The following is an 18,334-nucleotide window of genomic DNA, read 5'->3' as shown; positions in this document are numbered from 1 at the left end:
AGAGTAGGGACGCTCTTCTTCAAACAGGATGGTTGTGTGGAATTGTAGACGAAATGATTTGCTCTTTCAGGTACAGGTAGAAAACTCAGTGACTCAATTGTGGGGACTTTCTGACTAGTTGTAGAAGCATAAGGTGCTGAGCAAAATCAAATGAGGGAATGGAGATTGTTTTGATCTAACGCACGGGAGCCTTTGCTTCTCCAGATGTTCCCAAACCTTTTAAATCCAGAACTTTATTCTTTCCGACAGCTGTGGGAATCATTCTGATGCTGGGAGAATTAGTATGCACGCCAGCTGGCACTAGCAAAACAGCCTTGTAACACACTTATTGCATTCTACCTCGCTGGTACAAAACCTGCCCTCTACACACCTTCATTTTTGTGTGACATTAGTAAAATAACATATATTTGTTTCTTTATGAGAAGAAATGACTAAAGAAAATAAAAATAAATAAAATAAAAAAAGAAGAAATGACTAAACAAAAAAAAATCTAAGAACATGTGTAACACTATGAAAATAGTAAAAAAAAAAAAAAATATGTATCCATAACAAACTAGAGAGTATTACAGAACCGCACAGGTTTATGTGGAACGGGACTAAAGATGTGTCCCACACTGCAAATAGAGTGGGGTAAATGGCAAACACAGAGGGCATTGAATGAGGCGGCATATAATGTCAACCCCTAGAAAGCACTTTGCCCACCCCGCCTCAAGACACCCACATGTGCCGTTTCCTCCCTCAGTTTCACCCCTGTCTATAGTTCAATACTGAGCTTTAAACATCATTTTACTTATAAAAACCGCTCCACACTCTTCTGGGTGCCTCGTTTTGTAGTAATAGACGTTTGCCTTCGCCTGGTCCGCAGGAATCTTTGCCTGAGAGAGTGAGTGCTGAGGTCGGCTCTTACACGTCCCTCCTCACATCCTGTTTCTCATCTGCTGCACTCAACAGATCTGCAATGGTCTGTCCTCTGTCCATTTTTTCTCTTAGGGGTAATAAAACATACCAAGAACAGACGCACTATAGAGAAACATGGAAAATAGAAAGACCTCAGAATCACTTGTTACCAATTAATGTGCCACAAATTGTTCATGATTTTCTCTCCTATCTGGAGGAATAATTGTACAACACAGACCAGAGGGTTGGGTGTTCATGTACTCCCTCCTGCTCCTCCGGCATGGCACAAAACCCACTGGGGACACCAAACAGGCCTGAGATGGAACATTCCAGATTCAGTGGTTGCTTACATATGCTGTGTGGTTAGTTCCTCTGAACTGAAACTCCCTCCCTGAGCAAAGAATGAGACACTGAGACCAGGAAGTTCACCAAAGTAAAGCATCTCACCAGGAAGATCAAAAAGTTACAGGACTCAAAAAAAAAAAAAAAGTTACAGGACTCAGGGGGGGGGGGCGGGGGGGGCAGGGGGAGGGTGGTCTGTCTCCGAGGTTACATACACAGCAAGTAACTCCTAGGAACATGAGGCTGGCAGAGCAACCTGAATCGTGTGTAGGGAGCTTTGGGGAACACAGCTTTTAGTGGACTGTCACTCAGCGATGTAGCTGCCTTTGAGTCATCCATGTTCCTTTAAGTAAGCAAACCCCCTCACTGGATGACGAAGCTAGGAGCAGGTGGAATCTTCCCTTTGGTCTGTAGCTAGTGCTGTATCTGAAGTAAATAGCATTAGTTCATGATTCCCCCCAAAAAGTCAGGCATCAACATCCTAGTAATCATTTCATTTTAATCCTTGAAGATCTGATTATTTGGAGCAAATATGGACTGGTCTGTGGAGTAGAAGAGAAATCAAGCTTAAAGCTAAAAAATTGTAAATGTGCATTTCATTTGCTTTAGTATATAGTGTTCTCTATGAATACACAAGAATATATGAATATACAACCACATATAGAGGTTATTTTTAATTGAGATATGTTATATGTTTGTTATGTAAGTTGTATTTATACTTCCCTAAGGATAAATATTAAAACTAATACTCAACTGTTGGGATATAATTCAATATAATCAATATAAAAAGCAGTACAAAGTCTCTCAGAAAACTAAAACCACAGCTACTTTATGGTTCAGCTGTTCTACTTCTGGCTGAACACCCGAAGGAAATGAAGTCAACACACCAAAAGAGAGAGCTGCATCAGCAAGTCATAGGATGAGCTAGGCAGCCATCAGGCAATGGCGGTAAAGAACACCTGCCACATGTACAGCGTGTCTTTATGTCCAACCATTAAGAGGAGCATGTCACGGCACTTTTATAAATACAGGTGGAACTGGAGCTGATCTTGTGGGTTAAAGTAGACAGAGACAAAAAAAAAAAAAAAAGAAAAAAAAGAAAAAAGAAAAAAAGCACGTATCCCATGCTTTCATGCTTTCTCCACCTGGAAACAAGAGCAAAGCCCCGACAAGATCATCTGAAATTAGAAGATGAGCTGATACAGAGGAAAAAGGGATGGAGAGCCAAATAAAGAAGGTAGGTGAGATTGGTGGGGAAGGAAAATGGTCAGAGCAGGGTTCGGCACTAAGAAAGCATCACAACGAAACCTATTGGTTTGTACAAAACCTGAAATGAGGGAAAATGTATTACTAAAAGTAAAAAAAAATATTAGAAGTAAGGTGAGACATGAGCTCTGACATCAACATGAAATCTTTTTAGTGCCCACTGACATATGCTATTAAGCATTTTAAATTAATTTTTTTCTTCATGTAAATTATTTTTCTTAATTAAAAACTGTCTGGGTGAATTCTGTATTCTCTAAAATAACTTCTGGTAAGTAAGTTTGACAATGACCCATTTTAAAAACTGGCCTCCAATAAATCTATTTATTTATCCCAAATCAGGTAGAACACCTAGACTCCTGCTTCCTCCGCATTCCTCCTTACTGGCAGATAAGGAAAAACACACCAACAAAGAGACCTAATAGTGTTGCAATATAATTGCAAACATTTTATGTAAAAAAAAAATGATGCTTTTTCAAAACCACTTTGTAAATGGCTAAATATTGGGTCATTTACTTTTCCAGCTCCTAGAAATTAAAACACAAGTTGACCTAACCTTTGTGTGTTTTCCTTAGACATTTGGTTATTTTAGTTTCCTAATGTATTAAGTAACTTCGAGTATATTCATTCATGATTAAAATGAGGAATACAGCAGTGACGGTAAAAAAAAAAAATAGACTATAAGGTGTTGGGAAAATAACACAGTTGGAACACTGCTTCACAGGCATGGATCCCAGCCTCCTGTCCCCAAAAAAACAACCTTGAACAAAACTGAACAAGGTACTACTCTTCAGTTCCACTCAGCCTACCAAGTTTTCTTGAATTTTCCAATTTACTTACTCACTAGTTTTCAAGAGGAGTGTCAAGGGCCGTGCAGGAGAAACAGCAAAACAGCTTGAGAACTCAAGGAATGAGGCCCACTGGTTAGCACAACCATGCTGGGTGTTGTCTCAGGGAGGCAGAACCCAGACAACTAAGTGTCCTGAGGACTTCCTACTGTTATGGACTATCACTCCGCTTGTTGCTCTGTGGTCACCACATCCCTCATAATCTATGAATTGTATGAGAACTCTCAGGGGGCTTCTGGCCGCTCACTGGGCAGCATCACTGGCACTCACAATAACAATGCTTGATCTCTTTCAAGCATCGCTGCTGGAGAAGATTAACGATTCAAGCCCCACCCTTGAGAAGAACGTAGCGATGTGCGTAGATTGTCAGCAATGACCACTACGCTTCGAAAGAATTTGGAAAAATAGAGTGTTCAGCAAGGTTAGGTAAAGAGGTTTTGGCTAGTGGCTCTGAGATAGAAAATCTTAGAGAACAATTTAAAGTTAAGAAAATTACACTCTTAATATTAAAGCTAGGGACTTCCTGAGGTTGGTGAGCGAGAACAATGGCCCAGAATTACACTGGCTGATGTGACGCTTTCAAGCTGGGCTGGTGACTGAGACGGTGATTGATTTTCTTGTACCCAGTTTCGCCCTCAACTTCCTGATATGATTTAATAAAAATTATTAATGAGTAGATGTGCACCATGGGGATTTAAAGTAGAAATGGCTGATTGTTTTTTATATAAATTTTAGGTTTGTTATGCTTTTAAGATTTTTATAAGATTACTTTTAAAGGTAATTGATTCTTTGTAACCACACATTGCAGCCTGCCAGTAAAGAAACCATCTTGCTTGCTCATGCTTTATTAATATATAACAAGTTGCTTACTTACAAATGTACGTGGGTTCTCGGGAATAATCTGTTTTTCATATTTGTTTCTCAGCCATAATATGCAAAACGTGTGATCATGTAAGGGTATTGGGGAACATGTTTTTCATATGTGTACTCACTGTAATCCTTCGCTTAAAGAAAATAGAATGTGACCACATTGTGATCTTTGTACTGCCATATATAAGCTGTGGGGGAAACAACAAATGTTTTTGGAACTCGCTCTTTGTTCCATCCATCAAATGTATATGTGTATATGTGTGTATGTGCATATGTGTATATATGTTTATATGTACGGTAGCTGGAGAGGTTGTAATCCTTTTCCATTGGCCAAGATGACTGTATGTGTATATGTGTATGCATATGTATATGTATATAAGGTTGAGTTGGAACTTGCTCTTTGGAGTTTGCTCCATCAACCCAATGGTGTGTGTGTGTGTGTGTGTGTGTGTGTGTGTGTGTGTGTGTGTGTGTGTGTGTGTGAAGTTAGAGAAGCTTGTAAGAAGAGGCTTGATAAAACCTATCTTACTTCATCATCAAGTGTAATTGTGTGTGTGTGTGTGTGTGTGGTCTTTTTCTACCCTTTCCTTTCCTTTTTAGACACTTGCCACCATGATTGGAAGCCCCTACTAAGAGCCATCAGTTGTCACAATCAGATGGAAACTCCCGCCAGGAAACTACCAGCTCTAACCCACTGCCAAGAACATTCAGTGTTGGCCTCTCAGCTTACCACTATCAGTGGAAGCCATTTACTAACAATCAGTTCCTGACTGGAGAGTTACTCACAGAGAAAGTCTACTGGGTGGTCAGCCAGCCTCCTCGGATCTTAGTTTACTCCTGTCTTTGTGAAATGTGGTCTTTGGCACAAGAGAGTCCTTTATATCCAGACAGGCTGGCTTTGAACTTTCTATGTAGCAGAGGGTGACCTTGAATTTCTGATCCCCTCTGGCTTCCAAGTGCTAGAATTACAGGTGAGTGACACCATTCCTGGTTTTTTACTACTGCGGATGGATCCCAGGGTTTTGTATGTGCCAGTGCGGATGGATCCCAGGGTTTTGTGTGTGCCAGACAAGAATTCAACCAACTGAGCTACACCCCCAGTACACTGATTTTTCTTTTTAAAAATAAGATTTGGAGGGCATCAGATGATCTCTGTAATGTCTGCTTCCAAGTGAGACTAGTCTAGAGTTCCTGTCTGGAGTTTAAAACTCATCCAGAAACCACAATCTTTACCTATTTTTAAGACAACAAAAAACTATGGCTCTTATAGAGACTGAAGAGGACTACCCTTAACTAGATAAGACTGTTGTAGAAGGAGAGGAACACCAACCTACCCACAGAAGCTTTGACCCAAAATTTACCCTGCCTCCAAGATGTGCAGGGATAAAGATAGAGCACAGAGTAGAGATTGAGGGAATGTGCTACCGATACCTGGTCCAAACCAAGACCGACCCATGGGAGAGAGCCAGCCACTGGCACTATTAATAATACTCTGCTATGCTTGCAGACAGGAGCCCAACAGAGTTGTCCTCTGAAAGGCTCCACCCAGCAGACCTTTGAAATAGATGCTGATATTCATAGCCAAACATTGTGTGATGCATAGAGAATCTTGTGGAAAAGTGGGGGGAAGGAGAAAAGGACCTGGAGAAGATAGGAGCTCCACAAGAAAACAAACAGAGCCAACTAACCAGGGCCCAGAGGGACTTGCTGAAACTGAAGTACCAACCAAGAACCACGCATAGACTGGACCTAGGCCCCCTGACACAGATGTAGCCAATGGACAACCCAGGCTTCATGTGGGACCTCTAGTAATGGGAGCAGGGACTGTCTCTGACACGGTCTTTGTTCCCAGCTTTTTGATCACTTCCCCCTGGCAGGGCTGCCTCGCCAGGCCACAGGGGAAGAGGACATGCTCTGTCCTGATGCAATTTGATGAGCTGGGGTAGATGGGAAGGGGGGAGGGATTCCCCTTTTCTGAGGAATAGGAAGGGAAGGGTAGGGGAGAGGGAGGGAGGGTGGAACTGGGAGAAAAGGAGGAATGGGGCTATGATCAGGATGTAAAGTGAATAAACAAATAAAAAGCTGGTTATTGTGAGAATAGTGAAAATACCACTGTATTTTTAATAATTCCTTCAGTGGAATTCTTGTGAGCTCAGTTTCTCCTGACACCTTTATAAAACACAGCAAACCAGGACATAATTTTTGCAAGAATGCATGATACTCTCTATAACAAAATTCCACTTATACCCTACCTGGGATCCCACAGCCAGAATCATGAGCTTCTGCCTTCCTGGAAGGAAAAAATTCAGTGTGGGCAGACCTAACTCCACAGTGTGTGTGTGTGTGTGTGTGTGTGTGTGTGTGTGTGTGTGTGTGTTTGTCTTTTATTACCAACTTTTAAACTATGATACGACTGGCATTCTTAAAACCAAGTGCCAGCAAAACAGCAGCATCGACCACCCCCCATTTCCACAAATGCTTCGGGAAGACAGAAGGCCAAGATGTTTGATTGCAAACCGGATTACAAAGGACCCAAAGGAAATAGGCAATGAGAGCTCTCAGCGGAGACATGAAGAGCTGTATAAGTGCTCTGGGAAGGGCAAAGACAGAGATGAGACTAAAGGAAACACACACACTGCACAAGTTAATGTCTACTTATGCCACGCAACAGAGGAGACAATGAAAGGGCATTAGGAATTAAATGTATAAGTCAGTGAATTTAAGGCTATTTTAAATAAATTACCATAAGCACACAGAATGAATAATTTTGTTAAATGTAAAATGGGGTTTTGTGAGTTTTAATAATGGGTAATGATGGGTTGAATAATTTAAAAAAAAGTGTCTGGGATAGAGAGTCAGACAATTGTAGTTAGAAATAGCTACCTGTGACTGGGCAACCCAGGGCTAGATGCTTACTGTGGCTTGAATGTCAGAATGCTCTCCAGAAGCTCATGTGTTTGAATGCGTGGTCCCTTGCTGGTGGCACTGTTTGGGAAACTGATGGAACCCTTGGGAAGTGGAATCTTTCTGGATAAGGAGGGTCACTGGGGCAGGCGTTGGGGTTCTGTAGCCCAGCCTCACTTCCTGTCCGGAGTCTGCTCCCCAGTTGCCAATGCAATGTGCCCAATCTGCTGTGCCACTCTGCCTTTCCCGCCCTGATAGACTGTGTCCCCTAGGACCCAGAGCCACACTACACACTTCCTTAAAGTAGTTTTGCCAGGTGCTGTGCTGCAGCAGTGTGCAAAGGGAACTAGCGGTACAGCAACTTCATGGCTTCTCTGTTGTCTTGTGATAAGATGGCATAACAGCACTACTGGCACTAGCGGCTAGTCATTGCATACAGAGGAATCTTCTACAGTGCTTGACTAGCATAAATGCACATTAAATCTACTGATGCCATCTCTTTCTTTCTTTCTTTCTTTCTTTCTTTCTTTCTTTCTTTCTTTCTTTCTTTTCCAAATCCTGAGGACAATAAAGACTCCCGCATTGATTTATGGGCCCACACCATTGGAACACGGCACTTTTGGGCTCACGGAGTTGGGCTCAGCCATCCAAACAGGAAGTAAGAATCCCAGGGCATTCTTTCTCCTGAGAAAAGCCACTTACCCAAACCCTGAAAACATGCGTCAAGTACACACCAAATTATTTTCAAAGGAGGCATGAGGTAGATAAAGACGAGTAGATTTTTTTCAAAAGATATTTTGTTTTGTAGATGAAAGTCTGATTTTAAAAAATCATTTAGTTTAGTCTTGCTAGATACAGGCCCTGCGCTGCACACTTCCCTTGCTTCCTCCCGAGTACTGAGACCCACAGACATGCACTGATTGCTGTCGTGCCATTTCTTTGACCAGCTATGGAGGCAACTGCCTGTAACCCTAAGACTTGAGACATAGAGGCAGAATTCTCAACACATCGAGACTACCCTTGACCTCTCAGAGAGTTTAGAAGGGGCCAGTCCATCTCAAAAATACCCAAAATGATGATAATAGGGCCTATCCTGAGTCAAGCTGGTAAGGATTTAGAGATGTTAGTAAGCATTTTGGTCATGCAAGTATCTGGGTGTCTAAGTCACAGCCTTTGAAAAGCCTAACTCAGGAATCCAAAGCCTTTGGAAGAGTACTAAATACTATACTTTTGTGCATACAACGTGTATCTGTTTTTATATGAATGTGGGCGCACATGTCATAGTGTATGGTAGATGTCAGAAAACAGCCTCCCGTGTCTGTCCTCTTCTCTCATCATGCTCACAGCCTATGCCGGGAGAGCTGGCTTGCAAGCTTCCGTGGACTCTCCTGTTTTCTTCACCCACCTCATTGGAGTGCCAGGATTCTGGGCATTTATTACTGTGTCCAGCTGTATTTACATGAGTTCTGAGGATCCAAATTCAAGTTCTCCCAGCTTCTCCACTCCACCCCACCCCAAAATACTATTTTAAAAAGTCCTACTCAGGTTTATTTTTTTTCCAGTTTGGGCTACGTACGTACCTGACATGGCTGACATGGCACTGCTTTCTCAGCAGAAGAAGCCGTCACTGCCCCCCCCCCACCCCGGTCTCATTTATCCACTAAAGTCCCGAGCCCCATACCTGTTCATTGATGACCCCTGGGATGACATACATGTAAACTCCTGGTCATCCTCTGAACTACTAACGTTCATTATAGAAACAGGCTTGTTCTACATGTGTTAATATTTTAAGGAATACAAATGAGGTACCTAATACCTGTTGTTTGAGATAAGGAAGAGTGAGCAGTGGCTGACAGAAAGCGATTGCTTTTGGAAGCCTCCCCCAAAATATTTTTTTTTGAAATGCTTGAAAATATTTACGCTGTTACTTTGCCAACTATATATCCTTAAAACTTCAAAGCGAAATTTTATAATCTGTCTAAATGGCTTCCAATTTTTTTCGAAGTTGAAGACCTTGTTATTTGTAAAATATAGGTATTTGTTAAAATATAAAGATTTAACTCCTAAAATGTAAAGAACTTAATGGTATCATTTAAAACAAAATTTAAAAATAATTGCTACCCTTGATTTAAACCAATTTCCAGCATATTACGAGAACACCCATAGATTAGCTTTGTTATTTTGAGGGGTTTCTGCAAGTAAATCTTTCAACTTTAGAAATGATTAAAATCACATTTTAGAAACATGACCTACACTATGGGGTTGAGCTAAATTTTCTTTTTCTTTCTTTATTTTCTTTTTTGAGCTAAATTTTCAAAACTCATCAAATATTCTACCAATTTTAACTATTAAATTATTAATAAGTAATTCAATGATAGCAAATTTTCTTAATTTCATGAATTATATTTAATCTCACTCACACAGACCTTTAAATTTTATGTGTGTTTCTTTTATAAGGCAAATAATTATATTTTAATTTCTAGAGACATGTACAAGGATATGAGAACGTGCAATGAAAACATGTTAAGATATCTATATATCTATATATCTATAGCCATATCTATATATATGATCAAAACAATACCAATCAATTGCTTAGAAACTGTCAAGCAATAGATGTGAAACTATTAATGTCTGACTCTTGTGATTGCATAGATGCTAGAATATGGCTTTCTCCAACTACTGACAGCTGCCACACACGGCCTATGTAATATCAGGAATGTTTCTCTAACTTCAACAGGGGCATTATAGGACACAGAAACAGTTTCTTCTGGAAACATCTAGTACTTCCAGAGAACCTTATACATGCAAAGCATTCAACTGAGAAAGCAGCAGAAATGCCACAGATGTGAGGGTGGGTTCGTATTCTTCAACACGTGAACATCAACAGAAATATGGCATAGCCATTTATGCGGGGGCATGACGTAGTTGCTTTATTTTCTAAATCGTCACTCCAGTGGCATCAAAACCTACAAACACTCTTCCTTTAGGACATCTCCTTGGGTTTTTCCTGGGTCATTTGTCTAAAGTGTCCAGGATCCCGCTGGGTTTCCTTTACTCTTTTCAGAGCATCGTATACACACATAGAGCAATGTGTAAACCCATCTGCGTACATGTTCGTTTCTTGCGAGTCATAAACCCCACGTGTACAGAGGAGGCTCTGACACCGTGTAACAACTCACCTCCTGTTTTAGGGTTGAAGACCCTCCTCAACATAATGCAAGTTATGACGACATACATCTTACTGGTTTCAGTTTCCTAGAAGGATTTCCTCGCAGCAGAATTACCCTGCTCCTCAGTGTGATCCTCAGCAGCAATCCTCGGTTTTCTCTAACATATCAAGCTCCAAATATTTATGAGTCTCCAGTACTTTACATCACTTGGCTGTTGCTGCAGCTGTAATTCCCCATGCACGTGAGTGTGTCTGTTTCACACATTCATCATTAAATTGCCAAGTCTTTGCACACGGGACTGCACTTGGTCGAGTTACAACGGACATCGGAGCGCGACTGTGCAGCAGATATACTACATTTGAGAACAAATGTACTGTCGATAGATGTGGTAATAAGCTGGACATGCAAATTTCAATACATTTAAAATGTATGATGAATTAAATACAATTCAATACATTTTAAACTGTATTTTAAAGACTGATCTCCAGGGGTCGTAAGATGACTCAGTGGGTAAATGTACTTTCTGCCAGGCCTGATGACTTTAATTTAATCTCTGGTATCCACATGGTGTAAGTGAGAACTAGTTTACACCTCCCTAAAGTTGTCTTCTGACAGTCAGAAGCATACAGTGGCGTACACACACACACACACACACACACACACACAATTTTAAAATTAATTTCCAAGCTATTATGTTCTTTTTCCAAATTTAAGAAAAGAATTACTGTAGATTCCTTTATTGGTCTTTACAGAGTTGAACTAAGTGACAGTTTTCCGAAGCATTCCTCTCCACACTGCCTTGCTCCCGAGCCGCCGCTGGCTTCAGGAGAGCCAGGCAGCCCTAAGCTGCTCCCAGCCTAGCCCAGAGTCAGAGCTATGGAGGCAGCATCCACTCCTTGGCTTTCTTGTTGCACAATACCTCTAAAGCAGCAACTTGTGGAATCAGCTGTGTGGACTCAGACCACCAGCTCACTTCTGAAAGGGCTTATGTAGCATGCATCCTACTTAAGAGATTTTCCCCCCTAAAATCCTACAGGATATCCCCCAGAAACACTTTGAGGGAAAGCACCAGAGTGAACAGGTTTCAAAGAACAAATTTTCACTTAAAAAAAAAAACTTTCTAAAGTTTTATAAAACGAAGAGTTTTTAAGGAACACCATTTTCCTTACTCCCGCTGTTTTGGTTTCTACCCGAGAGCAGAGCAGAACACACAATATTTACTTATCAAACATGGGTTCATTTTACATGGTGAGCATGATCATTCTAGGAAAATGCATTCTAGGAAAATTATTTGAGACGGTGGGGAAATATATGAAAACATTTTTAAAAGCATTTTATCTAAAAATTACTTATGATGATCTGATCCTTTTAAGGATTATGCTGGCCACAAACTAACAATCTGATTGTAACTTTAATAATAACCACCACTATAGTTTATTCATTGCTTGTAATGCATAAAAAGAAAATTATAAACATTTCTAGTACTTTTACATTGACAAGTAAATGGTAAATCTCAGACCTTTGTACTGCTATGTTAGTTTGTAAAAGAGATATCTAGAAAATTGTAGTAACTTATGCAAATACTCAGTAAAATTATGAAAACATTCACTTTCACCAGTTAGCTTTTTAATAAGAGACATTAACAGCCAGTTACTTAAGAAAAACAGCACCAAGAAAAGGAGCCATTCATTACAATGTAAGGCTTGACATGTAGGCTTGACATGTAGGCTTGACAGTCGCTTAAAACACGTAGGTACTGATGCAAGGGATAAAAGTACAACATACATATACATTATGCAAAGCACAAAGACAGCACATTAACAAACACTGTATGTTAAGATACAATCCATTCACAATGGCTAATTACAAAAATGCAGTAATTCAATTAACAAGCATGGGTTATGACTTATTTATTCCTTTTGTTATTACAACACAAGATTTCCCGGGACATGAAGAAAAGTTAGGAAAATTTCAAACTTTTTTCTAAAATACTTTAGTAATGATTTTATACACTGTCTTCTTTATTTTCCTTTAATATGAAAAGGTTTAATGTCATTTATTCATGTATGTACATATTGATTACCTTAATCTTCTAACTGAATGAGCCAGGTCTATTGAAGCTAATGTTACTTGTGAAAGAACACTAAACTAATCTAATTTGTTATAAGAGCTATTATGAAATTTGGCTAATATGTAGCAACACTGAAAGAGACAAAATATATATGTGTACATATATATATATATACACCTGGTTTTGATAACAAAACTTCAGATCCTCTGAGTCCTTTTAATATAAAAGACTAATTGAAAAAATAAATATTCTTCATATAATAACAGAAATCCAGGCACTCTAATGATATATATCTTTACACATGCAAATAAATAGGTTTGTAAAAATTCTGGCATAAACATTTATTGAGATTTTTTAAAAACTTCATTTTCAAATTATCAAAATATATAAAGGTATTCTTCACTAGTGCAAAGACTGAATTACTCAATGAGCTGCTTTTGGAGCAGCTGTGTAGTAAGAAATAAAGATCTCTGTAATTCACTCTCACTGTTCTGCAATCTTAAGCATTGTTCTCTTGGCCGATTATTTCTACACGGTTGAAAAGTTGCTCATGCAGTGAACTTATGGATATCGAGGTTTCTCAGTTATGACATGACTTATGCACAAACATATCACTGGAATACTAGGTCAGACACATTCCAATACAGTACATAGATACATGTGAGTACCACGGTGGATACTTTTAGAAGGTTGGTGAACTGCAGGGTGTTCGCAGTATCAAATGGAAGCTCATGTAAATCATTAGAAGAACTGACTCCAACAGCACACTGTAATGCTAATATCCATAAATATCCTAAATATCCATACTATCCTAAAGTGAGTATCTGTCCTAAGCTTAAGACACGTCCATTCTGCCCATTAAACAGAACGGGCATCAGCTAGATCTTCTAATTGTAAATATTTCAGGCATGGTGGGCATACAGTCTGCTCTGCCACTGTGGAGTACCATCTGCCACAGATGGTAAGAAACAAAAGACAAGACTGAGCACCAATAAAACATACTGATATAGGCGGCACACTGCCCCTTAATAGAAATCCCTATGTTTAGGTATGTCAGTACCAATCAGGAAGCAAAGACACAGGCAGAGGTCAAGGCTTATGCACTGACGCCATGGTCCATGGGAAAATAGCACCACTGAGCTCAGAAGCAAAGCCGCTACAGCAAGGTCTCCAGTTAGTGACCAGATTTCTCCCTAACTGGAACAAAAATGGCTCGGTTTTTTAGTTTAGTTATAAATAGATCATTGTCTTAAACCAGATTTTATCCGAAAGGTAAATACTCATGATCTAAAATACACAAAGTGATAAAAATGCTAATTTTAATATATTTGTGCATTACTTATACGTCCAACCGTATATTTGAAAAATATTGGCAAAAATAAACTATTAGCACTACCTATGAATTTTGTCTATGACTCAAAAAAATGGAAAATTAAAATATCCCTAAACCATAGTAAGTCCACATAGTGGAAAAATGGATATTCATAGTAAATTACTGCATAAGCCGTACTTCTCCATGATGTATTTAACTATGAGCAATTTACTTTATGTAAGTACATGTCTTTGCCTACTATTTTCACATTTCTAAACAAAACAGTCAATTTAACAGCAAGGAAGCAAATTTTAAAAGAATGTTATTTGGTTTTGGATCAGTTATTGGATTGGAACAGACAAAAGCCACATACAGTCATAAACTCAAACAAGACACGGCTGGCCTTGGTCTGCCATTGTTACAAGCAAAACGTTAACGTTGGTTATTAACAAATCCAGTTAACCAGAGGGGAGGTCAGAAATGCAGTGAATGGAAGCATTTCCATTAATTCAAAATAAATACATATAAAGCCATTACATAGATGCGCATATGTAATTACAGTACTTGAATGAATTCCTACTCAGACTATTGGCTTTGATAAGCATGTCAGTACAGTGGGTTGGTCTGCTTTCAGGAGCAAATGTGAGATAGTATGTGAATTTTCCCACTTACAAAGAGGAAATTCAAGTAAAAGGAACATGGTGCTAAAACTACATTTACTATCGTACCGATTTCCATGGTCCCCGATACCAGGACACATCATCAGGGCAGGCATGCAGGTGACATTGCATCATGCTAGGTGGCTTGGGCAGTTCACAGTTGTGTTCTTGTGCCATCTGGCCATTGGGAAACTGGCATATCACGAATCTCGATTTTACTCCTCCACCACATGTTTGAGTGCACTGCAAATAAGAACAGGAAAGTTTACAACCATCTAACTTCAAAGAGAATACTATTTTTCTTCCATTTTCTTCTTTTGAGAAAAGGCCTCACGTAACCCAGGCTGATCTGGAATTCCCTATGTAGCTGAGGGTGACTTTGAACTTCTGGCCTTCCTGCTCCCACTGACAAGTGTGCAACACACATTTATGTGGTCAAATCCACAGCTTTCGTGAATGCTAAGTAAGCCCTCTATGGGAAGGATCCATAATGTGACCTGATGCCCTCTTCTGGCCTGTGAGTGTATATGCAGGCTGAGCACTGTATACATAATAAATAAATAAATCTTTAAAAAAAAAAAAAAGACTTCTGGTCAACCATTCAATTTTCACAGACATGGAGTGTCTTAGTTCAGGTTTCTATTGTTGGACAGAGACACCATGACCATGCCAACCCTTATAAAGGAAAACATTTCATTGGGGCTGGCTTATAGTTTCAGAGTGTTTAGTCCACCAAAAAAACATTTTTCTCCTAAACAGCATAAAGTAATTTTGACAACATGATGCCCCTATTCCCAGTAGGTGGGGTAGGTGTTTTTGGTAGATTACCAATGCTCATTTTTGCCTAAGGGGGTTAGTTACAACTAATAAAAGTTTCATTTGGGGATTTCTTTCTTCTATCTTTCTTTCTCTCTTATCTTTCTATCCTATCTAATATTAAAGAAAAGGGGGAAGGAAGGGAGGATACAAGTTGAAGGGAGGGAGGATACAGGTTTATAGAATAAAAGGTAGATTATTGAATCTACTAGCTTCAAAAATCTTACATTGGTATTGTAGGTTGATGAAAATTTAAGATTTTTGGTTGATTGAAATTTAAGATTATTTTATTCAACTTTTGCTTCACACTGACAAAAACTTAAATTGTATATTGCTATTCATTTTTGCCTTATGAATTGTACATTATATGTTGACAAAATCTTATATATTGTTATGTTAAAAACTTAAGATCATTTTGTTCAATGTTTATTTAATGTATTATTCATGTGCCACTCATTCGAAAAGGTAACGTCTTATGAAAACTAACTATTAATAATCTATTCAGAAAGATCGGAGATAAAAGTTGGTATTTAGTTACCTATAAATCTTACTAGATACTAACTTACTTTGTCATACAGCAGGTTTGTTTTATTTCTTTTATGTCTTCAAAGGAATAGATTGATAACTGTAAGAATAGATAGGGAATTGGTCTTCAAACTCTTCAGAGATCCATAGAATATGACATTTAATGATGAGGGCTTTCCTGATAGAGACATCCGCTCCTGGCCACATCTCCATATGCATCATTGAAGATGGGGGCATCAAGAGACGAGGGTGACAGAGTGGTCACTGGACAGAGAAACTGCTCTTATCTCTACTGCTGATGACAGGCTGACTGTCTACTATGATCAACAGTGATGCTGGAAAGTTGACTGTCCAGCTTTGAAGAGTCTAGATGGACCAGACCGTCGGAACTTCTGCTTCAAAAAGCAGTTTGTTGGATGCTTTGGGCTGATAAGGCTGAAGACTGATTGCTCCAACGAAGGAGAGAATCCGGTGACTGTCTAAGCGGTCAGCTCTCTCTGTCCTATGCACACCTGGAAGTTGCCCACCAGCACTTCCTTTATTAGACAGAATTTCCTTCTGTGGATCTCTGATGGGATTGAAGACTAGATAGCCACAGTGTTACTAGAAGCTTTAGTTTAAGAATTCAAAACACATTATAGATTGATAATTGCAATTTCTCATGAAGGGTAAGGACTGTCTTTGGTAGGATAGTGGAATACTTTCTCCCAGGTTAACAAGTATAAAAGGACTTGGTTATGTATTTGATACCTGATGATTCTGTATATATTTGTATATATAGTTCTTAATTTTTTTTTTTAAATAAAAGGGGGATGTGTGGGAAGGATTGTAAGCTTTGTCACAGGTGAAAGCAGTCTTGGCAGGCTTTGCCCTTGGACACACCATGGATACTCCCTGAGATTAACCTTGAGATAGACTGGGTGGAGCCATCCTGGGCCTGCAATTCAGGAATCGGACTGGGGCACTCCACCCAGATTATTGTGTTTCTAATCGACCCTCAATGGGAGGAGGAGACCAGCCCTTGCACGTGTGAGAGACAGGCAGAGAGGTCAAGAGGAGCAGCAGATTTGGACCAAGCTTGAGTGCACATGGATCGGGAAAAGGATCAGCGAACAGGCTGAACCAGCATGCAGGCCAGAGACACCTAGCGGCCTGTCCCTTGGATCAGATACCAGAAGGTTCACTCTTGTTTCCCTTTAACCTTTTTTCCCTTCTTGTGTAAGCTAGTTGGGTTGTATAATAAAGTTTAATTGTTAAGAAACAGAGCCAACAGCCGTCTGGCAACTGAGATGCATTCCTAGATTCTAAGAAGATGATGTTTATGTAATCAGTGTTTAAATGCTATTGCAATGCTGGCGTTGTAACTTGCTATGCTAGAGTATATTTTTAAAAAGGAACTTGACACATTTCAGTTGCCAGCTAAAGTATCCCTTTAAAGACTGATTTCCAAATTACTTATGAAGAGAAATTATGTGCTAAGGACATTCTGAAAGGAACACAAAAATGACCGACTGAGTAATTCATCCACCTAAAAGCATTAAACAATTCCTTTCTTTCTCTTTCCTTGAAAAACAATGGGAAGGGGTGTGGTTATTCAACCAGTTCTGGTTTCAGAAGTCATCCTTGAAGCTGTGCTTGATAATCTGGTTTGATGGTAATCGGGTCGAGTGAGTGACACACAGTAGAAAGCATTGCACAAATGCTAACTTGGTTTTCTGTACCCATGAACCTAATTTTCTAAGACGTATAGATGACTATATGCCCATTTTTTTTTGATAGACTTTGGTAGTGTACACACATATCAGCCTGCACATCCGGTTTCATCCACATGGTGTATACACTCTCCGGAATGAGTAATTATCATAGCAGAGGGCCTCTGGCAAAATAACTTTTTTAAAAAATCCATTTCTACACAAAACAGTGAGATTGAATTATCCCATAGTGCTCAGCAGCAGGAAGCATGTTACTTTTAACATCAGTGATGACATGGGGGACGGTCTGACTTACTTCTCCCCAGTCCCCATAATTCCAGTGTGGACAAGGTCCGGAGCCACAGTGCCGTGACTCTGGGGGCTTGGAGGCCGCATCACAGTAAGGAGCGCTTCGCCCGTCTTCATCCTGGCAGACCACAGCCCTGTGCTGGAGACCGCCTGCACAGCTTCTGGAACACTGACGGGGACAGAACAGAAATACGCACCTCACGCTCAACACAGCGACAACGGTGCTGGCTCAGCACAAAGCCAGGTCAACAGTAACATCTCCCTTACGGAGTCACAGTTTTAATGAAGAAAATCTGCCAAAACACTAGACTTTTTACCAAGGGCTTCACTAGAATTTGATGAGGGAAGCTGGGTGTGGTAGCACATGACTTTAATCCCAGCACTCAGGAGGCAGAGGTAGGCGGATCTCTGTGAGGTCTCAGGAGGGCTAGCCTGTTCTATAGAGTGAGGCCTTGTCTTAAATAAATAAATAGATAAATAAACAAAGTTGATGAAAAGGAAGTCTTTCAAACCTGCACTAGAAAGTGACCCTTCAGTCTCTCAAAATACATGTTAAGCAAAAAGAAATCTGAAGTCTCACTGGGAAGGCATTTTAAAAACACTGACACCGTATTGCTACCTGACATGCTGTCTGCCCCATAAAAGGAGCATTTT

At 39.8% G+C, this 18,334-nt stretch overlaps 1 protein-coding gene across 2 annotated transcripts in view; it reads right to left on the bottom strand.

The window, feature by feature from the left end:
• ADAMTS20 (ADAM metallopeptidase with thrombospondin type 1 motif 20) overlaps nucleotides 1-18,334 on the bottom strand; it is a 119,501-nt gene that overhangs the window by 30,086 nt on the left and 71,081 nt on the right. For both annotated transcript variants that reach the window (XM_084749462.1, XM_084749463.1), the window contains 2 exons: nucleotides 17,688-17,849; nucleotides 14,409-14,582 (listed from right to left, as the gene is read on the bottom strand). In XM_084749462.1, coding sequence (XP_084605588.1) covers nucleotides 14,409-14,582; nucleotides 17,688-17,849 — 336 coding nt within the window. The remainder of the gene's footprint in view (nucleotides 1-14,408; nucleotides 14,583-17,687; nucleotides 17,850-18,334) is intronic.

This window comes from Acomys minous (assembly GCF_964271855.1).
Source record: "Acomys minous genome assembly, chromosome: 12".
NCBI lineage: Eukaryota > Metazoa > Chordata > Mammalia > Rodentia > Muridae > Acomys > Acomys minous.
This window is presented reverse-complemented; position numbering and strand designations above follow the sequence as displayed.